This window comes from Neophocaena asiaeorientalis, unplaced genomic scaffold, assembly GCF_003031525.2.
Source record: "Neophocaena asiaeorientalis asiaeorientalis breed wild unplaced genomic scaffold, Neophocaena_asiaeorientalis_V1.1 scaffold275, whole genome shotgun sequence".
Taxonomy (NCBI): domain Eukaryota; kingdom Metazoa; phylum Chordata; class Mammalia; order Artiodactyla; family Phocoenidae; genus Neophocaena; species Neophocaena asiaeorientalis.
In genome coordinates, this window is record NW_020173679.1 from 8,210,640 (window position 1) to 8,230,067 (window position 19,428).

Below are 19,428 nucleotides of genomic sequence, written 5' to 3' on the forward strand. Positions count from 1 at the left end.
CAAAACTGGCAATAGAAGCCAATAAACGTCATTAACTGTATAGGCATAAATGTATATAAACTTGGTAAAAAATAAATTAACCATTTTCTGAACAGTGGGATTACAGGTGATTTCGGCTTTCTTTTACCTATATTGTCTAAAATTGTTGTTAACAGGAATACATTATATTTTTTGGAAAAAGGAAAATGTTGATTTACTCCAAATGTGCTCAAGAGTAGTGGCTAAGGGCATGGACTCTGGAGCCTGGACACCTGCTCTTCCACTAATTGGCCAGGTGACCTTGGGCAAGTGACCTAACCTCTCCACATCCCACACCCTGACCTGCTGGAAAAAAACAAAGATGATTGTACCATCTCAGAGAACGAAATCGTAAATGTAAAGGCCTTGGCATAGGTTGGCACACAGTAAATGCTGCAGAAACGCTTGCTCTTATTAGATGAGCTGGTAGGTAAGGTTTCATCAACTGCAGTACCTAAGATAATGTTCATGAGATGGGTTGAACTTGAGCAAAAATTTTCAAGGTCAGGGAAAATATATTTGCAATAGGGTAACCACCTGAGAACTGAAGAGACTGAACGTGACAAAGCTCAACCTTGAACAAGCAAACAGTGACACAAGAACCAACTGGAGCATCAAGACTGACACAATAGGAAAGTTTTATTTTAAAAACAGCAACTCCTAATTGGCTCCAGGAAAGATCATGTACCACATGCCAACACATCTGGCTCTTGGTCTTCACCCACCCCTTTGTTTTCCACAAAAAGAAGAGACTCAAAGAAGATTCCTTCTGAATGTGTATCACCATTTATTGTAGTTTGCGTTAGGAACTGAACAGAGGACATTGTCTGTGGAGCGGGAAAGAAAGGAAAAGAAAAAGAAAGTATGTTTTTGTAGACTTAATTTCTTCAAAACACTTTATGGTTTCAAATCCTTTTTTACCCCAAAGGAGATTCAAGAATCCGAGTGTGGTAAGTAGGGAGCAGTAATACAAAAAATCTTATGTTTATGTGTGTGTGTGTGTGTGTGTGTGTGTGTGTTTTTCTTTGTGTGTGTTTTTACAAGCAGACGTACTTCCACATTTCTTGCACCCCTTTTTTGCTTTGGTAAAGCCAAGCCCCACAGGACACATCATACAAACGACCCCTGCCTTGAACTCACAGACTCAAGGGTTGAGGAATTTATTTACCCTCGCAGGATAACTATAAAGGTTTCCAACTGTCACATAGCATTAAAAATAACCCAACCCCCCCCAAACCGTAAGACGCGAAATCCTGATACACTTAAATGCTTCCTTTGCTGCAGCTGTTCCTCAGATTCCTAATCGTGGACTCACTACAAGGACCAGAGCAACAGGATTCTCTTCATTTTGTTTAGAATAAAAAAAAATTTTAAGGGACATTTCAAAATAATAAAAAAAAAAAAAACTGAAATTCAAATTCTGAAAATATCTTGCCTTTTTTATTAATCATGTCATCTAACACCAATTAAAAAAACAAATATGTGAATATGATATAAAAATACGATCCCAGGATTAACACTTTGTTGCAGGCACAGTTATCTCACAGAATAAATGTTTGGAGGGCCAGGGAAAAGAGTTTATTTTTGTTTTTGCTTCTCTTAAAAAAAATCCACAGCAGTGCAAGTAGGATCAGGATGGGGCCGGCGGGGGGGAAGAGTCTTAGCAGCAAAATGTCCAAGGTTCTCTAATCACAATCAAAACCAATGGATACTGGATTTAGTAAAAAAAAAAAAAAAAAAAAAAAAAAGGGATGAAGGGGATGCTGCCCAGACCCATTCGTCATCAATCACTAAAAGACTTCCGTAGCAAAAGCCCCAAATTGTGACATATGAAGGACGTGCTCTATTACACAAGCAATCATAAAACGTATCCCTCAAGCTTTTGACCACGTCTGTCACTTAAATATATGTACAGGAATTGGGCTCCTCTTCTTATTCATGTCCTTTCAGGTCTCCACTGTTTGGTCACTCTGGGTGGGCTCTTGGTGTATTTTGCCACTTCTGGCCTCCAACATGTGAACAGCATTTGCACCACCGATGCTGCTCCTGCCTGCCTCGCCGGCCTTGGCTGTTTCTCGCAGAGGGTGGGCAAGGGGGATGGTTTAATGATCACTGTTCTGTTTCTCTCTCATCCAGGCATGAATCTGTTCTTTCAGTTCTGGCACTGAGAAAAGAAAGAAAAGAATTAATACCCCAGATGGGAGGGCTCTTCCTGAGAGATGATGCTTGTAGTTCTGTATAAAAGGAAAGAAAAGGCAATTCATTCCCTCACTGAACTGAAGGCTGAAGAAGAAATAGGACGTGAAAAGTAAGAACTGGAATTCTGTAGTGAAAAAGAGCAAAGAATGTTTTATGTCTTGTCCATTAAGTGTCAGAAACCATGTAGTGTCTGGATTTGTTAAATTTCCCCCTTCTGACTACTCTCTGATACACGATTTTGACCTCACTGCTCAGTACAGGTGAAGGCACTGCAGTTCGAGCCATGCCCTCCTCTACCTGGCTCCAGCATGCTCTCTGTCAGCGTCTGTCGGTTGAAGGGGTCCGTGGGGGAGTTCAGCAAGTGCCGCAAGATGATGGAGCGGTCCATGATGGTGCCAGAGGGCAGCCGCACGGGGTCAGTCATCAGGGTGTCCATCAGAGGGTCTACAGAGACAGAGCAAAGCAAACTCTGACCTAACAATAGAGCCTAAAACTGAAAAAGAAAACACAGTCCCTCCTATCAGTGAAAAATATAACCATAGGAAACAGCAACCAAATGGCCCCTACCAGGCCCCCAAGTTTAGAAGGAAATCAGCATTAGATAAAGGCATATACTTCACCTTTTGTAGAGGGGAAGCACCCTTTTGTCAGCTACTGCTGGGAGGAAAGAACAGACAAAAAAGACAGCAGGACAGACAGGCCCTCCCGAGCTGTATGGCGAAGACAGCAGGCTAGAATCAACCTTTCCTCTTAGGACTACTCAGAATTCTTTGAAAACATGAGTCCCCACTTGCAAAGGCAAGATTGACCTTAGAATCTTCAGGGTTGTTATCTGGTTTGAAATCAGGCTGAGGACTTTTTTCTCTTGTAATTTATAATATGAACTAAAGGTAGATAAACAGAATTTCAATTTCTGACCAGTGTCTCAAAAAGCAATGAGAGGGGCTTCCCTGGCAGTGGTTAAGCAATGAGAGGGGCTTCCCTGGCAGTGGTTAAGAATCCGCCTGCCCGTGCAGGGGACACGGGTTCCAGCCCTGGTCCGGGAAGATCCCACATGCCGCAGAGCAACTAAGCCCTTGCGCCGTAACTACTGAGCCTGTGCTCTAGAGCCCGCGAGCCATAACTACTGAGCCCACATGCCACAACTACTGAAGCCCACGCGCCTAGAGCCCGTGCTCCGCAACAAGAGAAGCCACTGCAATGAGAAGCCCACGCGCCACAACGAAGAGTAGCCCCCGCTCGCCGTAACTAGAGAAAGCCCACGCACAGCAACGAAGACCCAAGGCAGCCAAAAATAAAATAAATTAAATTAAAAAAAAAAAAAAGAAATGAGAGCACAGAACGTCCTCTTCTAATGCTACATGTTTCAAGTTAACTCAAATCAAAGAATTCCACGTTAAAAAAGCGGGCCCACTCGCCTCTGAACTCGTCTGGGGCGTCACTGTAGTCGATTTCTGCACGCGCGTTCTTGGCCACGATCTCCTCCACCTTCTCAGCCAGAAGTTTAAACTTCTCTATCGCTATTGTGGATTTGATCCCTGCCTTCCGCATCTTCGAAATAACTTCTTCAAACAATTCTTTGCTGTAGGATCTCTGAAAATGAGGAAAGACACTGTGAGACGTAAATATATTTTAAGTGGAAAAAAGCAAGCTGCAGAAAATACCCAAAGCATCATCTGTTTTCTAAAAAAGCCCTAAAATTATAATGTACATATATAAATACTTCGACATGGCTATAAATACATAAAGACTGGGCTAACACGCACCACACTGTACAAGGCCTCTGGAAAGGGCTTCAGGATCGAGGCAAATGAGGGCAATTTTTAAAAGTTTTAATTACTTTTATAGCAAACATCCATTTCTCTTAAAATTTAAATATTAAAAAGAGAAGAAAATATTAAAAAGAGAAGGACTGAAAGTCTACTTCAGTCCTTGCCAGGCACTGAGCCCTAGCAGCCTATGAGAGGAGGTGGAAATTTGAGTTCTTTTCCCTAAAGGTAAACATGGTGAAAACAACCCAATAGAGTTCATAATCAACAAGCGCGTTCTCCCATTCCCTGTCAATCCTTATTTAAGATTTCTCAGTTCAACGCTGTTAAATGTCAGGGGCTCTACTGACGGGAGCAGACAGGGCTTATGCCTGTGAGAGTGGGAGGGCTGGTCTACACGGCAAGCGCCCACCAAAGACCCAGGCAAGCCTGGGTTTCAATCCTGGCTTTACCATCTACCTGCTGTGTGGTCTTAGAGAAAGCTCTAACTCTCCTGAGCCCCAGTTTCCTCAGGTGTAAAATGGGGGTAGTAACACCTACCCCACAGGTGCCTAATTTATATAAATCATTGCCATTTCAAAATATCAAAGTATATCCTATTTTGCATTTACGGCAAAATCACTGAATGCTTGTCACTTTAGTGACAGTGATGCAAATGGAGGAGGGGAATGACTAAATCTGAAACTCTGAATGATAGGACCATAATCTGTGACCTGTGATTTCTAAACGAGGATTCACATGAACATCATGGGATGAACTCATCTCAATACTTGTGTTCCCTTAGAAGGCTGGAATGAAAGTCCTCAGTCTTTCTTCGGTTCTTTTTTAACTTCAGTTTCTAAATAAGTGCACATGCTCACTTTCTCTCTCCACACACAGCCACGCCCCTTATTTAATCCATGCAACTCAGGGGAAAAGAGAGGAGAGGACAAAAAGCCAGCAGGGCACTTGGGCTTGGCAATAATCCTTTAAAATAATTTGAAAAGTTCAGAGAGCCTCGGTTATAGTCTTCTGAAACTAAATTACTACATTAGGTCAACAGATACTTTATTTGGTGTCTACTTATTATGAGCCAGGTAAGCTACAGTCCCCGTCCCTTTGGGAAGAGGCACAGGGGATAAATGGCCAAAGGGTTATGGTGAGATGTTGGAAGGGCAGAAACGCACAGGCTGGGTGCTGCTATCCACACTACTGAGACTATTCACCTTGAACTTCTCTGTGTAAACAAGTAGTCGTTCTTAGCCCATTTACTATTCTCGAAAATATCACCCACTCTATTTCTCAAAAGATGATTGAGTTTTTAACCAACTGACTTCTGCCTGCTATTAAGTCAATTTCTAAGATAGAGCAGTGGAGTGAGCATTATCAGAAATCAAAGGGTAGGGACTTCCCTGGTGGGGCAGTGGTTAAGAATCCGCCTGCCAATGCAAGGGACGTGGGTTCAAGCCCTGGTCCGGGAAGATCCCACATGCTGCGGAGCAACTAAGCCCGTGTGCCACAACTACTGAGCCTGCGCTCTAGAGACCATGTGCCACAACTGCTGAAGCCCGCGTGCCTAGAGCCCATGCTCCGCAACAAGAGAAGCCACCGCAATGAGAAACCTGCACACTGCAACAAAGAGTAGCCCCCGCTCACTGCAACTAGAGAAAGCCTGTGAGTAGCAATCAAGACCCAGCACAGCCAAAAAAACAGAAATAAGAAATCAAAGGGTACTTATGATAAGGGGACATGGCACTCAGTTTCAAAGAGCAGTGGTGTCAATGAATCGACCAAATACAGATTACTGAGCTGCTGCTTCAAGTTCAGTGTGGATGGTGTCAGAGAGGAAGCAAAGATGTTGTGTTTTTTTTTTTGGCTGTGCTGGGTCTTGGTTGTTGTGTGCGGGCTTTCTCTAGTTGCGGCAAGTGGGGGCTATGCTTTGTTGTAGCGCACGGACTTATTGCGGTGGCTACTCTCGTTGTGGAGCACAGGCTCCAGACACGCAGGCTCAGTGGCCATGGCTCACGGGCCCAGCCGCTCCGCGCCATGTGGGATCTTCCCGGACCGGGGCACGAACCCGTGTCCCCTGCATCGGCAGGCGGACTCTCAACCACTGCGCCACCAGGGAAGCCCAGCAGGCAGACTCTCAACCACTGAGCCACCAGGGAAGCCCGGCAGGCAGATTCTTAACCACTGTGCCACCAGGGAAGCCCAGGCTGATTCTTAACTACTGGGCCACCAGGGAAGTCCCAAGATGTTGTTCTTGACCTCAAGGATCTTACAGAATGGCTACAGAAATTAAACATAAAAATATCTGCAAATCATATATCTGATAAAGGTCTAGTATCCAGAATATATAAAGAACTCACACAGAATATATAAAGAACAAAACAGAAAGAATCCAATTTAAAAAATGGATAGGGGCTTCCCTGGTGGCGCAATGGTTGAGAGTCCGCCTGCTGATGCAGGGGACGTGGGCTCATGCCCTGGTCTGGGAGGATCCCGCATGCCGCGGAGCAGCTGGGCCCGTGAGCCATGGCCACTGAGCCTGCGCGTCCGGAGCCTGTGCTCTGCAACAGGAGAGGGCAGAGCAGTGAGAGGCCCGCGTACCAAAAAAAAAAAAGAATCCACCTGCCAATGGAGAGGACACAGGTTTGAGCCCTAGTCCAGGAAAATTCCCACATGCCGTGGAGCAACTAATAAGCCCGTGCACCACAACTACTGAAGCCCGCGAGCCTAGAGCCCATGCTCCGCAACAAAAGAAGCCACCGCAATGAGAAGCCCACACACTGCAACAAAAAGTAGCCCCCACTTGACGCAACTAAAGAAAGCCCGCGTGCAGCAATGAAGACCTAATGCAGCCAAAAATAAATAAATAAAATAAAAAATGGATGAAGGGGAGTTCTCTGGTGGTCCAGTGGTTAGGACTCGTGCTTTCACTACCGAGGGTCTGGGTTGAATCCCTGGTCAGGGAACTAAAATCCCACAAAGCTGCTTGGTGCGGCCAAAGAAAAAGAAAAAGATGAAGGATCGAACAGACATTTCTTCAAAAAAGATACACAAATGGCCAGCAAGTACACGAAAAGATGTTCAACAGCATTTGTCATTAGGGAAATGCAAATCAAAACCACAGTGAGATACAACTTTACTCCCACCAGGGTGGCTATTTAAAAATAAAAAATCAAAACAGAAAATAGCAAGTGTTGGCGAGCATGTGGAGAAATTAGAACCTTCGTACACTGCTGGTGGGAATGTTAAACATAGAATTACCATATGACTCGGAAATTCTACTCCTAAGTATATCCCAAAGAATCGAAAATAGGTATTCAAACACTTTTACATGAACGTTCACAGGATACTATTTATAACAGCCAAAAGGTGGAAACAATTCAAATGTCCGTCAATGGATGAATGAACAAACCAACCATGGTATAGCCATATAATGAAACATTAAGCCGTAAAAAGGAATCAGGTACGATACGTGATATAACATGAATGAACCTCGAAAGCATGCTACATGAAAGAAGCCAGACACAAAAGGTTATACATTGTATGATTCCATTTACATGAAATATTCAGATAGGCTAATAGATAAATGTAAAAATAGGTAAAATAAAGACAGAAATCAGTCTAGTGGTTGCCAGGAGCTGGGGTGAGGACGAAGGGACACTGACTGCTTAATGGGTACGGGATTTCCTTGTGGGAGTGATTAGAGGTGATGGTTGTACAATACTGTGAGCGTACTAAATGCCACTGAATTACACACTTCAACATGGTTAATTTTATGTTATGTGAATTTCACCTCAAAAAAAAAGGAAGGCTGCAGGATTTCCCTGGTGGCGCAGTGGTTAAGAATCCGCCTGCCAACGCAGGGGACATGGGTTTGAGTCCCGGTCTGGGAAGATCCCACATGCTGCGGAGCAACGAAGCCCGTGTGCCACAACTACTCAGCCTGTGCTCTAGAGCCCGCGAGCCACAACTACTGAAGCCCACGCACCTAGAGCCTGTGCTCTGCAACAAGAGAAGCCACTGCAATGAGAAGCCCGCGCACTGCAACGAGGAGTAGCCCCCGCTCGCTGCAACTAGACAAAGCCTGCGTGCAGCAATGAAGACCCAACACAGCCAAATAAATAAATAAATTTATTTTAAAAAAAGGAACGCTGCATAGGAGAAGTGAGATTTCACATGGGCTCTTTTTTTTTTTTTTAATTTTTATGGTTGCGGCATGAGGGATCTTCGTTGAGGCATGCGGGATCTTTCACTGCAGCGCATGGGCTTCTCTTTAGTTGTGGTGTGCAGGTTCCAGAGCGCAAGGACTCTGTAGTTTGTGGCACGCGGGCTCTCGTTGAGGCATGCCAGTTCAGTTGTTGTGGCGCGCGAGCTTAGCTGCCCCACGGCATGTGGGATCTTGGATCCCCAACCAGGGATTGAACCTGCGGTCCCTGCATTAGAAGGTAGATTCTTTACCGCTGGACCACCAGGGAAATCCCAAGATTTTTTTCCCTTTTTTATTTTTTAAAAGTCTTTATTGAATTTGTTACAATATTGCTTCTGTTTAATGTTTTGGTTTTTTGGCCAGGAGCCATGTGGGATCTTAGCTCCCTGACCAGGGATCAAACCCACACCCCCTGCACTGGAAGGTGAAGTCTTAATCACTGGACCACCAGGAAGTCCCCATTACATGGGCTCTTTACTACTATTGTTTAATGGAACATGGTGTTAACAGACAGCGCTCCGTGAACAACAGATCTGCCGTCCATCTGCCCGGAAACCACAGGCAGACTTGGCCCTCAGTGCAGCTCACTGTGTCAGGCTAAGACCTCTCTCTCTCCTGGGCTCCAGGGACAACTGTCCTGTCACACTTCCTCTCTGACGAGGGGCTCTCTCCTAAGGCCTGTGAGTGTAAGGCTCAGGGCTCCTCGCGCTGGGGCCTTCTGTCACCTCTCCCGGGCACCTGTCTTCCGCCCGCTCTCGGTGCACAGGAGAGAAGGCTCTCAGTTTCTTCCCTTGCTCGGCTGCTGTTTTTTTTCTCCTCTGTCTCCCCAGGAAAACAAGACATACCAGACGGAACCAGAGCGAAGCAAGGGCACTGCTCCCAAGGGAGAAGACGAAATTCTACCACCTCCCTGGAGCTTTCTAGTCTTCCATCCTTCCACCCCCAGCACCCCCCACAGCCCCTCTTCCGAAACAATCCAGTGGGCAGGCCCCTCATCAGCTTACAGCCCATACAAATGGAAAGTGTCCAACGATCAAGACAAATGCCACACTGTACAAGGCAGCAAAGAAACCACTTCAAAAGTGTTTTTCTCTCCACTGTGCTGCTGGCACTTGTGGGCCTGCTTCACGTGTCTGCAAGAACAGAGCTATTTAGACATTCGAGAAGACCCATGTGTCACTGTGCAGAAATCACTGCCTGTGACTCAAGCCACGTGCCACCACAGGCCACCACCTGTGCCACCACCACAAGCCATAGGCATTACCAGGCAGTGTGGACGTTTTGTTGGTCACCAAGGAAAGGCAGCTGGAAGCACTCGGAAACACTCCTTTGTCACCCACTTGGTTTGCACCGTCTCAGTGGGTGTGCTGTGCTCACGCACCCTGCAAACTTTATGTTACGTGTTATAACCGCTTGCGACGTGGCAGCCACAGCAAGACCTACCAGGAGAAGAGGGAGCAGGCTAAACGACCCTTCTGAGTCCCTGACAGTGAAAGCGGAGGAGTCCCCGGGGACTCCTCATACCCGACCTCTGGCTGGGCCGGAGAGGCCCAGCTCCAGCTGGCCTGCTGCCCAAGCAGACGACCTGACCTTGCCTGGGGAGCGTTTCCATTTCCTGTCCCTCTTAAGGCTACCACTTATCTTCCATTTCTCAATATGTACAGCATCATACAGTCGTAGGCTAGAGAATCATTTTAGCGTCTACCCAAAGTAACTGCAAACACCTAACCTGCTCTTTTAACGCGACTTTTTATGGAAAAACTGCTTTAGACATATGTGGTTTTTTCCATTGCAGGTGCTTTGTCAAGACCACATCTCTTGCTTTATCCAAAAGTACCTATGTATGAGAATTATGTCTCAATAAAGCTGTTATTGAAAAATAAAAAGTACCTACAATTCCCCTATTTTGACCTTTGGATGAGATATAAGTAAAGAATCTTCTGGAATGCCTAGTGATGGTTACCCTGAGATGTGAGTTAATACTTGGATAAATAATGTGAACAACGATGTGGAGACTGAAACGGACGTGGCACTTTGGGGGCATTTTAAGTGGAGAGCAGAGAAGCTGAGAACATGGGCTCAGGGCCAGACTGCCAGGTGGGAGTCCTGCCTCTGCCTCACATCAGCTGTGCAGCTCGTTAACCTCCGTGTGCCTCCCTGAAAAGCAAGGAATCCAACTAAACCTCAGTCGTAGGGTCCTGTGAGGATTACAAGTGAAAATGTGAAAAGTGGCTAAAACTTGATGTGTGGTTAATAACATCAGTTACTGTAACACTGAAGATGCTGCAGGACACAGGACCGTGGAGGGAGGGGAAGCCCTTCATGAGATAATGAAAAATTAAACATCGAGGATGGACAGGGGCCGCTTGGACTAAATTGGTAGCTGTGGAAATGAAAACCACAAAATGGATACGATCAGAGGGACGCAAGGAATAAAGGAGGGAAGAATGTAAATATAACGTACACGGTTTGAAACCTGGAACCACAGAAATAATGGCAACACTGAAGCTGTTATTAAATCTCCTTCTTGGGAAGAAGATTTGGAATCCCTGAGAAAACCAGGCTCTTTCTGGAAATGTAACCGATTTGTCGAGTGAGGCCCTTAGCAGGATGGGTACAAACTCAACTGGAGACGGATCTGAGAGCCAAATCTGCTCTTTACGCCCAAAGGAAAACAACTGAGTCACATCCATTTACACCAGACAAGTTCCCCTTGCCACTGTGGCCATTATTTCTATTTACAAACTAAAAACTTCTCAAACCACGTTTTGAAAAGTGTCACCTTCCTTGATTTCAAGTGGGGAAAATCCAAGAACAGATGGATATGTAATCGCGCAGGGTCTGCCGGGAAATCCACAGGGAAGCAAACTCAAGTCACCCATTTCAGGAGCCTGAACTCCAGGCTCCCTCTGAAACTGTTCCCTTGGGCACTAACCTGGTCGTCAGCAATGGCTTTAGCGAACCGGGCACAGTCCAGCTGCAAGTAAATATCCGTCAGTTGGTCCAACAGCTTCTTTGGTTCAAAGCCATATTTCTCAGGGTTTTCAACTTTCAGGTCACGGCACTTAGGGCCACAGAGTTGCTGAAGGTTAAAGTTCAGCATCGCAGCCAATCGGGGTCCGAGTTCCTAGGAAATCACAGGATAATAGGACAACTCATGCTGTTGAGACAAGCAAGAAGGACCCAAAACTCCCATTTCAGTGGAGGAACAGGAATTGGCAGGCTCCATCTTCAAAGAATCCCTTATATGTGCTATACCATACGCTAAAGAAGGACATTCCATTCAAACTTTTCTTGACTCTCCATTTCTAACCCAGTAATTCTAATACTTCATAGAATGTTGCATGCTGATGGAATATTTATAAATACCAAAAAGGCAACATTTTCATTAAATTCATGCTTTAATTATAAAAACAAGGATCACTTCGAATTTGTTAATAGGTAAAAGAGGGAAACTATTCATAATTCCATCATCATCACACGTGTCATGAAAGTTTCTGGAGTACGCTCTTTCAGCCATCATTTTATGCATTATTTTTCTATAAATTTCAAGTCCCTGACAGTTCAGGCAATATGCACTGTTCTTATTTATTTATTGGATGCAAAGAGTGAAGAAATATAAAAGAGGTAGAAGATAAAATTTATGTCTTGAATAGTTTTAAATCTAGCCAGTGAGACAAGACAAACTTAAATGAAACAACTAAAAACGAATTATGAAATAATATCCTATAACCCCACAAGGTGACACAGTACCTACTACAGGTGGGCATACATTGCTTTAAGCAAACCTGAAATAGGAACACCTGGCTTATAGAGTGTTAAACACCGGCCATAAAAAATGAGCCATGAAAGCTTCTCTTTAAGTAACAAGGTTTTCATTAAATTTCACGACTGGATTTATACAAATTCAACTTAAATTTGGCTTCTAAAGGACCTGCTTTTGCACAAAGTAAAAAGTACTCCTGTATTTAATTGTTAAGAAACTGTGAGGTAAAGGAGGGATAAGAATAGTCTCAAGCAATTTTTATAGTTTCTGACCTTCTGAACAATCAAAGAGCACTGCCATCGGAGTAGTTGAACACAAAATAAAACATGACTTAGAGCAGGGATTGGCAAACTGCTAGCTGCAAGACATATCGGGCCTGATGCCTCACTTCATGGAGTTTTACTGGAATACAGCAAAAGCATAGCTAGCAGCTGCAATAGAGGCCACGTGGCCTACAATGCCGAAACTATTTACTGTCTGGCCTTTATAGAAAAAGTTTAAAGAAGTCCATCTGCGAACCTTTAAGGGAAGCAAGTGTCTGAAGTACCTTATCTAAATGAGCTGAGTGTTCTTACGCTTTCAGTGGCGCACTGTTTTGCTTCGTGTTCTGCTGCTCTCGCACTGAAATCTATTTATGAAGAGACATGAAATGTAAACGGGACAGAGGAGGGGGCTCATCTCTTGAGTTGCACGTAGGACAGGGTGTAGTGATAATGATGGAGGTGAGAGTAAACAGGGAAACTGGAGGAGACGTGTAGTAAAATTATATCCCACTGTGAACTTGTCTCCCTGTGGGCAAGTCACTACCAAATCTCAGGCCCCTTTCTTGCCTTCCTCGCTATCCTGGCCCCGGCCCCACCATAAGACTTCTAAACTCTGTGTGTGTGTTTGCGTTCATGTGTGAGTGTGTGTGTGTTGCGGGGGACTGTTGAAGAGAAGCAGAGATCTTCATTTATGCCCCTCAGTTTCGATTTCAGAAACAGGATCCCGGTCTCATCAATCAAGTCATGGCCAAACAATCTGGCTACCTTTGACCTATCATAAACCCTAATTATGGCTCTCATTAACCTTTGGTTTCCTGAGTGTAACAAACCTACACTGAAGAGAACCAAAGATCTTATACACTATCAATTATTTCTACTTAATATAGTCTCATTTCCAACTGATGTCACCTATACTTTTCCTATAAATAAAATACTGGCGTCGACGATGACAAAAATACGTCACAGCTTCAACATTACTAATCCAACGTGCTGTCTCAGAAGAAAGGGATGTAAGTTATCTTGGAAGTGACCTCTGGCAGACTTCAGGCTACCGACAGAATGTCGTGTGTATCGGTTAGCATAACTGGGAACAAAATCAGTAACAGAATCTCACCGATGGGTGACCGTGGTGCTGAAACACCCAGGATTTCAACAACTACTCTATTTAGTTATAAGTGATAGACTCAGCATGTGTGAGTGTGTGTGTGTGTTGCGGGGGACTGTTGAAGAGAAGCAGAGATCTTCATTTATGCCCCTCAGTTTCGATTTCAGAAACAGGATCCCGGTCTCATCAATCAAGTCATGGCCAAACAATCTGGCTACCTTTGACCTATCATAAACCCTAATTATGGCTCTCATTAACCTTTGGTTTCCTGAGTGTAACAAACCTACACTGAAGAGAACCAAAGATCTTATACACTATCAATTATTTCTACTTAATATAGTCTCATTTCCAACTGATGTCACCTATACTTTTCCTATAAATAAAATACTGGCGTCGACGATGACAAAAATACGTCACAGCTTCAACATTACTAATCCAACGTGCTGTCTCAGAAGAAAGGGATGTAAGTTATCTTGGAAGTGACCTCTGGCAGACTTCAGGCTACCGACAGAATGTCGTGTGTATCGGTTAGCATAACTGGGAACAAAATCAGTAACAGAATCTCACCGATGGGTGACCGTGGTGCTGAAACACCCAGGATTTCAACAACTACTCTATTTAGTTATAAGTGATAGACTCTGAATGTGGAATCCAACAGACAAAACAAACACCCCCAAGGTTCTACTCACAGGTCTGAGGAATGGCTTCTGGACCTGCTTGGTGAGGATATGGAACATGTCCACGGTTTCTGTCGCCAGGGCAAGATATGAGCGTGAGACGCGCTCATCCTGAGCGAGCTGGGACTGGCGGGCCTGCTGCTGATCCTGGGGGACAGTGAACAGATGCCAGACACATCTCAGTACAGTCAGCAGCTCGGCAAACACCAAGTGCGAAGGAAAAATACAGTCAGCTCGTAACTGGGAAAGTGCAGAATACAGCCAACATACTTAGGGAATGATACAACAACCTGTACAGCAAACCTCCCAGATTACTGAGGTTTATTCCTTTCGCCATCGGATGTCTTTAGGGCTTTGAAGAAGGGGACCTTGGCACATAACTTACATGAGACTCAGTTTCCTCAATGATAAAAGAACTCACCATCAACTTCTATGCAGGACGCAATAAGTGATTCTTACATCCTGCCTGATACACGTGCTAATAAAGGATATTCACCTTCCTTAATAACAACGTCTGCGTAGTCATCGTTATTTTGAAAACCACAGGCGTGCTGCGCTATCACACTGGCCTACAGGTTTCGCCACAACACCAAGGGCCTGTAGATTGCTCAGCTTTTGAATTTTGTCTCTCCACATCGGTTAGGCTGTCAACCTCTACAACTGTCAGCATGCTTGCCTCTGGTGCCATCCTCCTCCTTCTACTCTGCCATAGGCTGGGAAACAAGACAATAAAGTGTATTTGACTCATGGGTAAAATAAGGTGGAATCTACTGAAGGCTCTGTGATAGACCAAATACAGAAACATCAGTACAGGCGTAAATTCCTACATCTGCTCAGAGGCCTGTTTACTTTACCTTGGGGGAGGGGAAACAGCTAGAACAGCTGATGTAGCCACACGAGTGCCCCCTGGGTAAGTGCCCGGTGGAGATCCTGCACCAGTGCTGGGTGACCTGCCCACCGCCCTTCGGTCAGGAACGAAAGGCTGAAGCAGGGAGGATGGAGGGAGAGCAAGGTGAGAACCACCTCAGTGTGTGTGTGGGTGTCACATTCATTCATCAATCAGTGTGATCCAGCCCCTTCCACAGGCCAGGCCTCCTTTAGTCCTGGAGATGAAGCATAGAACATGACCAAGAAGGCTGCCTACCTCATGGAATTTAGATGCCAGTTAGGGAGATAAGCAATAAGCAGACACCCACCCAGATACAGATAAGTCCGATAACGATGAAGAAAAATAAAGCCGGGCTGGGGTGGCAGAGGAGGGGTAAGAAGTGTGCTGGGGCTGGGGTGCTAGTCTGGAAAGGGTGGTCAGGGAAGGCCTCTCTGAGGAGGTAACATTTAAGCAGGTATCTGAAGGAAGTGAGTCAGCAAGATCCAGGGGAAAAGCACTCCGGGCTCAGGGAACAGCAAGTGCAAAGGCCCTGCTGTTCGGTGGAAGATCAGGGAGGCGAGTGGGGGCAGGGTAGCATGAGCGAAGGGGAAGGGCGGGGCCGAGACTGCAGTGCCCTCCAGGCCCGAGTGTGAGAACTCGGGAAGCCTGGAAGGGCTCCGAGCAGAGCAGGGATGAGAGGCTGACAGATTTTAACACCATCCTGCTGGAATGCACATGGGCAAGGGTGGAGGCCGAAACCAAATGGGGGGCTACTCCAGTAATGCAGGTTAAGAGACGGTAGTGAGCTGGAGGTGGGGGAAGAGGTCAGATAACAAACATACTTTAGGACAGAGCCCAGGGGCCTTTGCTGGGAGAGGGAGGAATCAAGGAAGACTCCAGAAGGTGCTGAGCCAGAGCAATGAGCAGAATGCAGTCGGCACTTCCTGAGACAGGGCAGTCTGGAGAGGAGGTCTGGGGGACGACATCGAGGGCTCAGTTTCGGACAAGTCAGGTTTGAGATCCTATTAGACCACTGGGCAGGGGCAGGTCAACAGCTGGTTATGTAAGCCTGAATCAGGAGTGAGCCGAGCTGGGGAGGCACATTTTGGAGTCGTTAGAATTCAGACAGCTAAAGCCTTGGAACAGATGAGATCAGCTAGCAGTGATTTTCAACTGGGGGCATCAGGCCACGTGTGGGAATGTTTCCGGTTGCATGGTGACCCAGGGTCGGAGGGAAGCATCACTGGCATTAAATGGGCATGAGCTAGAGACGCTAAAGGTCCTGCAGTGTCTGGGACCTTGTCGCATAGCAAAGAATTATTCTTATAGCAAAACTCCAACCAGCATCCTCACCGTGAAACACACGACCTAGGAAACAAGTATGGAGAGAGAAGAGAAGCCTGAGAGCTGAGCACCTGGGAGGACCAGGCAGGGAGGCAGGAGGCAGGAAGTGACTCCAAAGTCAAGCAGACCTGATTCTGAAGGAGCATTGTTTTAGGGATTATTTATGCCCTTTTCCATCCGTTGACCCAGAAAAATCAATAGTATCTGCTCAGTCGCCTCATAAACAAATGCTCTTATTATAAGCACTGACTCTGGACGAGGTAACGTGCCACAGACCCGCATCCCAACATCGACAACGTAAGCTGGTCCAACATTCGCATCATGAGTGACATAAAGAGGTGTTACAGGAGTGGGGAGAAAGGTGAGACTTTGCAGCTCCACTGATGGGGCAGGTCAGCTGTGAGGGAGTATTTGGACAAGACCTCCCTCAAAGAATGGGTAAGATTTTAATACGTAAGAGTAGAATGTACAGCATTTTGGACAGAAGTGTCTCAAGGCAAACAAAGCAATAGGTGCTACACATCCTGAACACTTTCTCTGGGCTGGCCACGAACTACGTCCTCACCATCTGTCTCTCCTTACAACTTTCCCACAAGGCAAGAACTATCTCTGACTTACGGGCTAGGAAACAGCGAGGAAGAACTTTTAATGTACGGCAGTGACAGTTCTCAAACCCAGGTCCCCTGGACCCCGAAGCTGGGGCTCTTGCAACTACAGGTCATCTGTTTCCCCGGCACGTTCTGCAAAGGCCGGGGAACTGGACCAGATTCGAGCTGACGGACTGTGACAAGGGGCAAGCATGGGAGGATGTCTTAGAGCCACCCTGGGGAGCCTCAGGCCTGGGGGTGATGCCGCCCCATGGGAAACCGAGAGCGGCAGGAGGAGAGTTTTGGAGGCACAGGAGCGAAACAGTTTAAGATGTGTTTAGAAATGCATACGAGGCTGGTGGGTAGGATGAACGCCATCGAAAGGGTGCCAGTACAGTGCCGAGGGAAAAGACGACGACCACTACGCCACCTCATGAATACGATTAGAGGGGCTCGAGGAGCGTGGCGGCGTGGACACCGGAGAAATCCAGCATCCACGGACTCTGCGCAAAGCCCCCCCAGAAGGTTTAAGTTTGTAGTTGAAGCATGTTGGCTACAGTAAGACGTAAAATTCTCATCAAAGCTGCAGGAATACTTGGAATGAAAACCTTCCCTAAGTGTGCTTCGACATTCTACGTTTAAGAGAGTTTTGACTCCACAGCTTTAGAACAACCTCGGTACCATCTTCATCTCGAGAATGCTGCTGCGAGTAAAGAAAAAGCGGTCCTCCCAGCTTTCCGGAAAGCAGTTCTGATTTTGAACCTAACAAAACCAGGAGCAGAACTAAGCAATATATGAAGTCACCAATAGCTGCGAAGGGCCTAATAACTGACCGGGGAACCGTCTAAATGGTGGCAATCAATGTCAGGAGAGGGCAGTGTGCTGTCACTGGTACAGCAGGAATTTCTCATGGAACCTGGCAAAACGGACCTCTTTTCTGTTTATAACTGAACATAAAAACCAAGATGTACTGAGAGGAAAAACACCCCATCAGAGCCCTCCTGAGTTAGTCACACAGATGTCCAAAGAAGATCGTGCGAACAAACCAAATTCTTGACTAGCAGACAGAGTTCTAGAGATTTATTTCCTACTTTCCTACATCTTAACATATTCCAACAATAAAAGCTCTTCTGCAAAACAGCCCTTGGAAGTTAAAAAGGCAGAGAGAGTTTTCAGGACAAAGACTTCTCACCTCATTTCCTAGCTTTAGGTCAAGTGTTTAAGGGTTCTCCTACCCCAAACCTGGGCTCTGACTTCACAGAAGCCCACAGGTGGGATGGTAACAAGTACCGACAAGTCTGTCGGACCTAAGCCTTCAGACCCAGATGCAGCCCCCAAAGCAGGGCTCTGCCTGGGGCCAAGGCTGCTTCCCTGCGATGCTGTCCCATCACCTGGACCGTGTCCTCACCCGGGGCAGCTGGTCCCACTGTTCTTTGTTCTTCATCTCTTCTTGCACTTCGTGGATCCGCTTCAAAGACTCCAGGCTTTCATCGAGCAAAAATGTTGTGTCGTTTATCAGCATGTTTATATAGCGGACAAACTGCTTCCCGGAACTAAAAAGGCAATTACACGGTACATGGTCACACATTTCCCTGGAGCGGAGGTGCAGCTCTGGTGCTGCAGCCCCACATCTCCTGAGACCTTGTTATTCTTCTGTATTAATTGATAAGCTCATGCCACCGATGTGCTACAGCCACCCTGCACGGTTCCCGAGAGCCAAGTCCTAACATTCTAGAGTTCTGCGAGCAAATTCCTTTGGTAGCTCAAATTTGGCAACAGTGGTGGTATTTACACCCTGGACGACCAGCAAATGCTGATTTTTCTCCCCCTCCAGAGAGTGGATTTACCAGCACTCCCCAGCTCATTCCCTCAATAATTTTAAGTAGAGAAAACACTCTTCCAGACTAGAAAAGAAAATATGCTTAAACTCCCCAACATACAAGGAAAGCACAAATACCCACATATAAGAGATAAGAGAACTTCCGATACAGTTCTTCTTTATTATAAAGAAAGACAGGTTGAAGAAAAAGTGGAAGCTGTAATACTGATAAAGTAGGATATTAACATACTTTATGGAAACAGAAGTTTCCAATCTCTGGAACTGTCCTGCATATCCTATTATAATGGACGGACTTGCTGGTGAGCTGAGATGGCTTGGCCAACCGGTTAGGCTCTGTATCTGCCAGATTAGTAGAGAAAAGAGGAGCTACACTTCAGGATCTACTTTTGGGTGACCAGAGGGCAGTGAGCCCATGCCGGGGGTGCGGGGAAGAGAAGTTCCTGTGAACAAGGGCAGAGGCCTGGATTTCAGGAACATGGGAAGTTCAGGATGAACTCTCCAGGCAGATGAAGCTGTGGGCCTGCCTGGGCTCCTAAGCTCATGCCAAGCTTTTTTTGCTGGAATGTAATTCTGATGACAAGAGCAGTTCATGGAGATAACAAACTTAAAGAGGTTACTCTGCAGAAAGGTGTCTAGCAAATGGCTACTCCACTGGTCATACTTATACTGTTGACTAGTAACTCAGTAAACAAGTGACAGCTAGGCTTGACCAAAGACTGAACATGGGTTGCAAAAGATCCAAGGAGATGGGATAAAATCTCTTCTGAAGAATAATTCAAGAGTTCAATATTTTCACC

General features: G+C 45.9%; 1 protein-coding gene across 3 annotated transcripts in view; it reads right to left on the reverse strand.

Annotated features, from left to right (window-relative positions):
* Window positions 1-1,439: 1,439 nt before the first annotated feature.
* Window positions 1,440-19,428, reverse strand: part of UBE4B (ubiquitination factor E4B) — a 111,737-nt gene continuing 93,748 nt past the window's right edge. For all 3 annotated transcript variants that reach the window (XM_024749762.1, XM_024749761.1, XM_024749760.1), the window contains 6 exons: window positions 18,200-18,344; window positions 14,005-14,139; window positions 11,117-11,308; window positions 3,636-3,810; window positions 2,515-2,661; window positions 1,440-2,182 (listed from right to left, as the gene is read on the reverse strand). In XM_024749762.1, coding sequence (XP_024605530.1) covers window positions 2,121-2,182; window positions 2,515-2,661; window positions 3,636-3,810; window positions 11,117-11,308; window positions 14,005-14,139; window positions 18,200-18,344 — 856 coding nt within the window. In that variant the 3' untranslated portion in view covers window positions 1,440-2,120. The remainder of the gene's footprint in view (window positions 2,183-2,514; window positions 2,662-3,635; window positions 3,811-11,116; window positions 11,309-14,004; window positions 14,140-18,199; window positions 18,345-19,428) is intronic.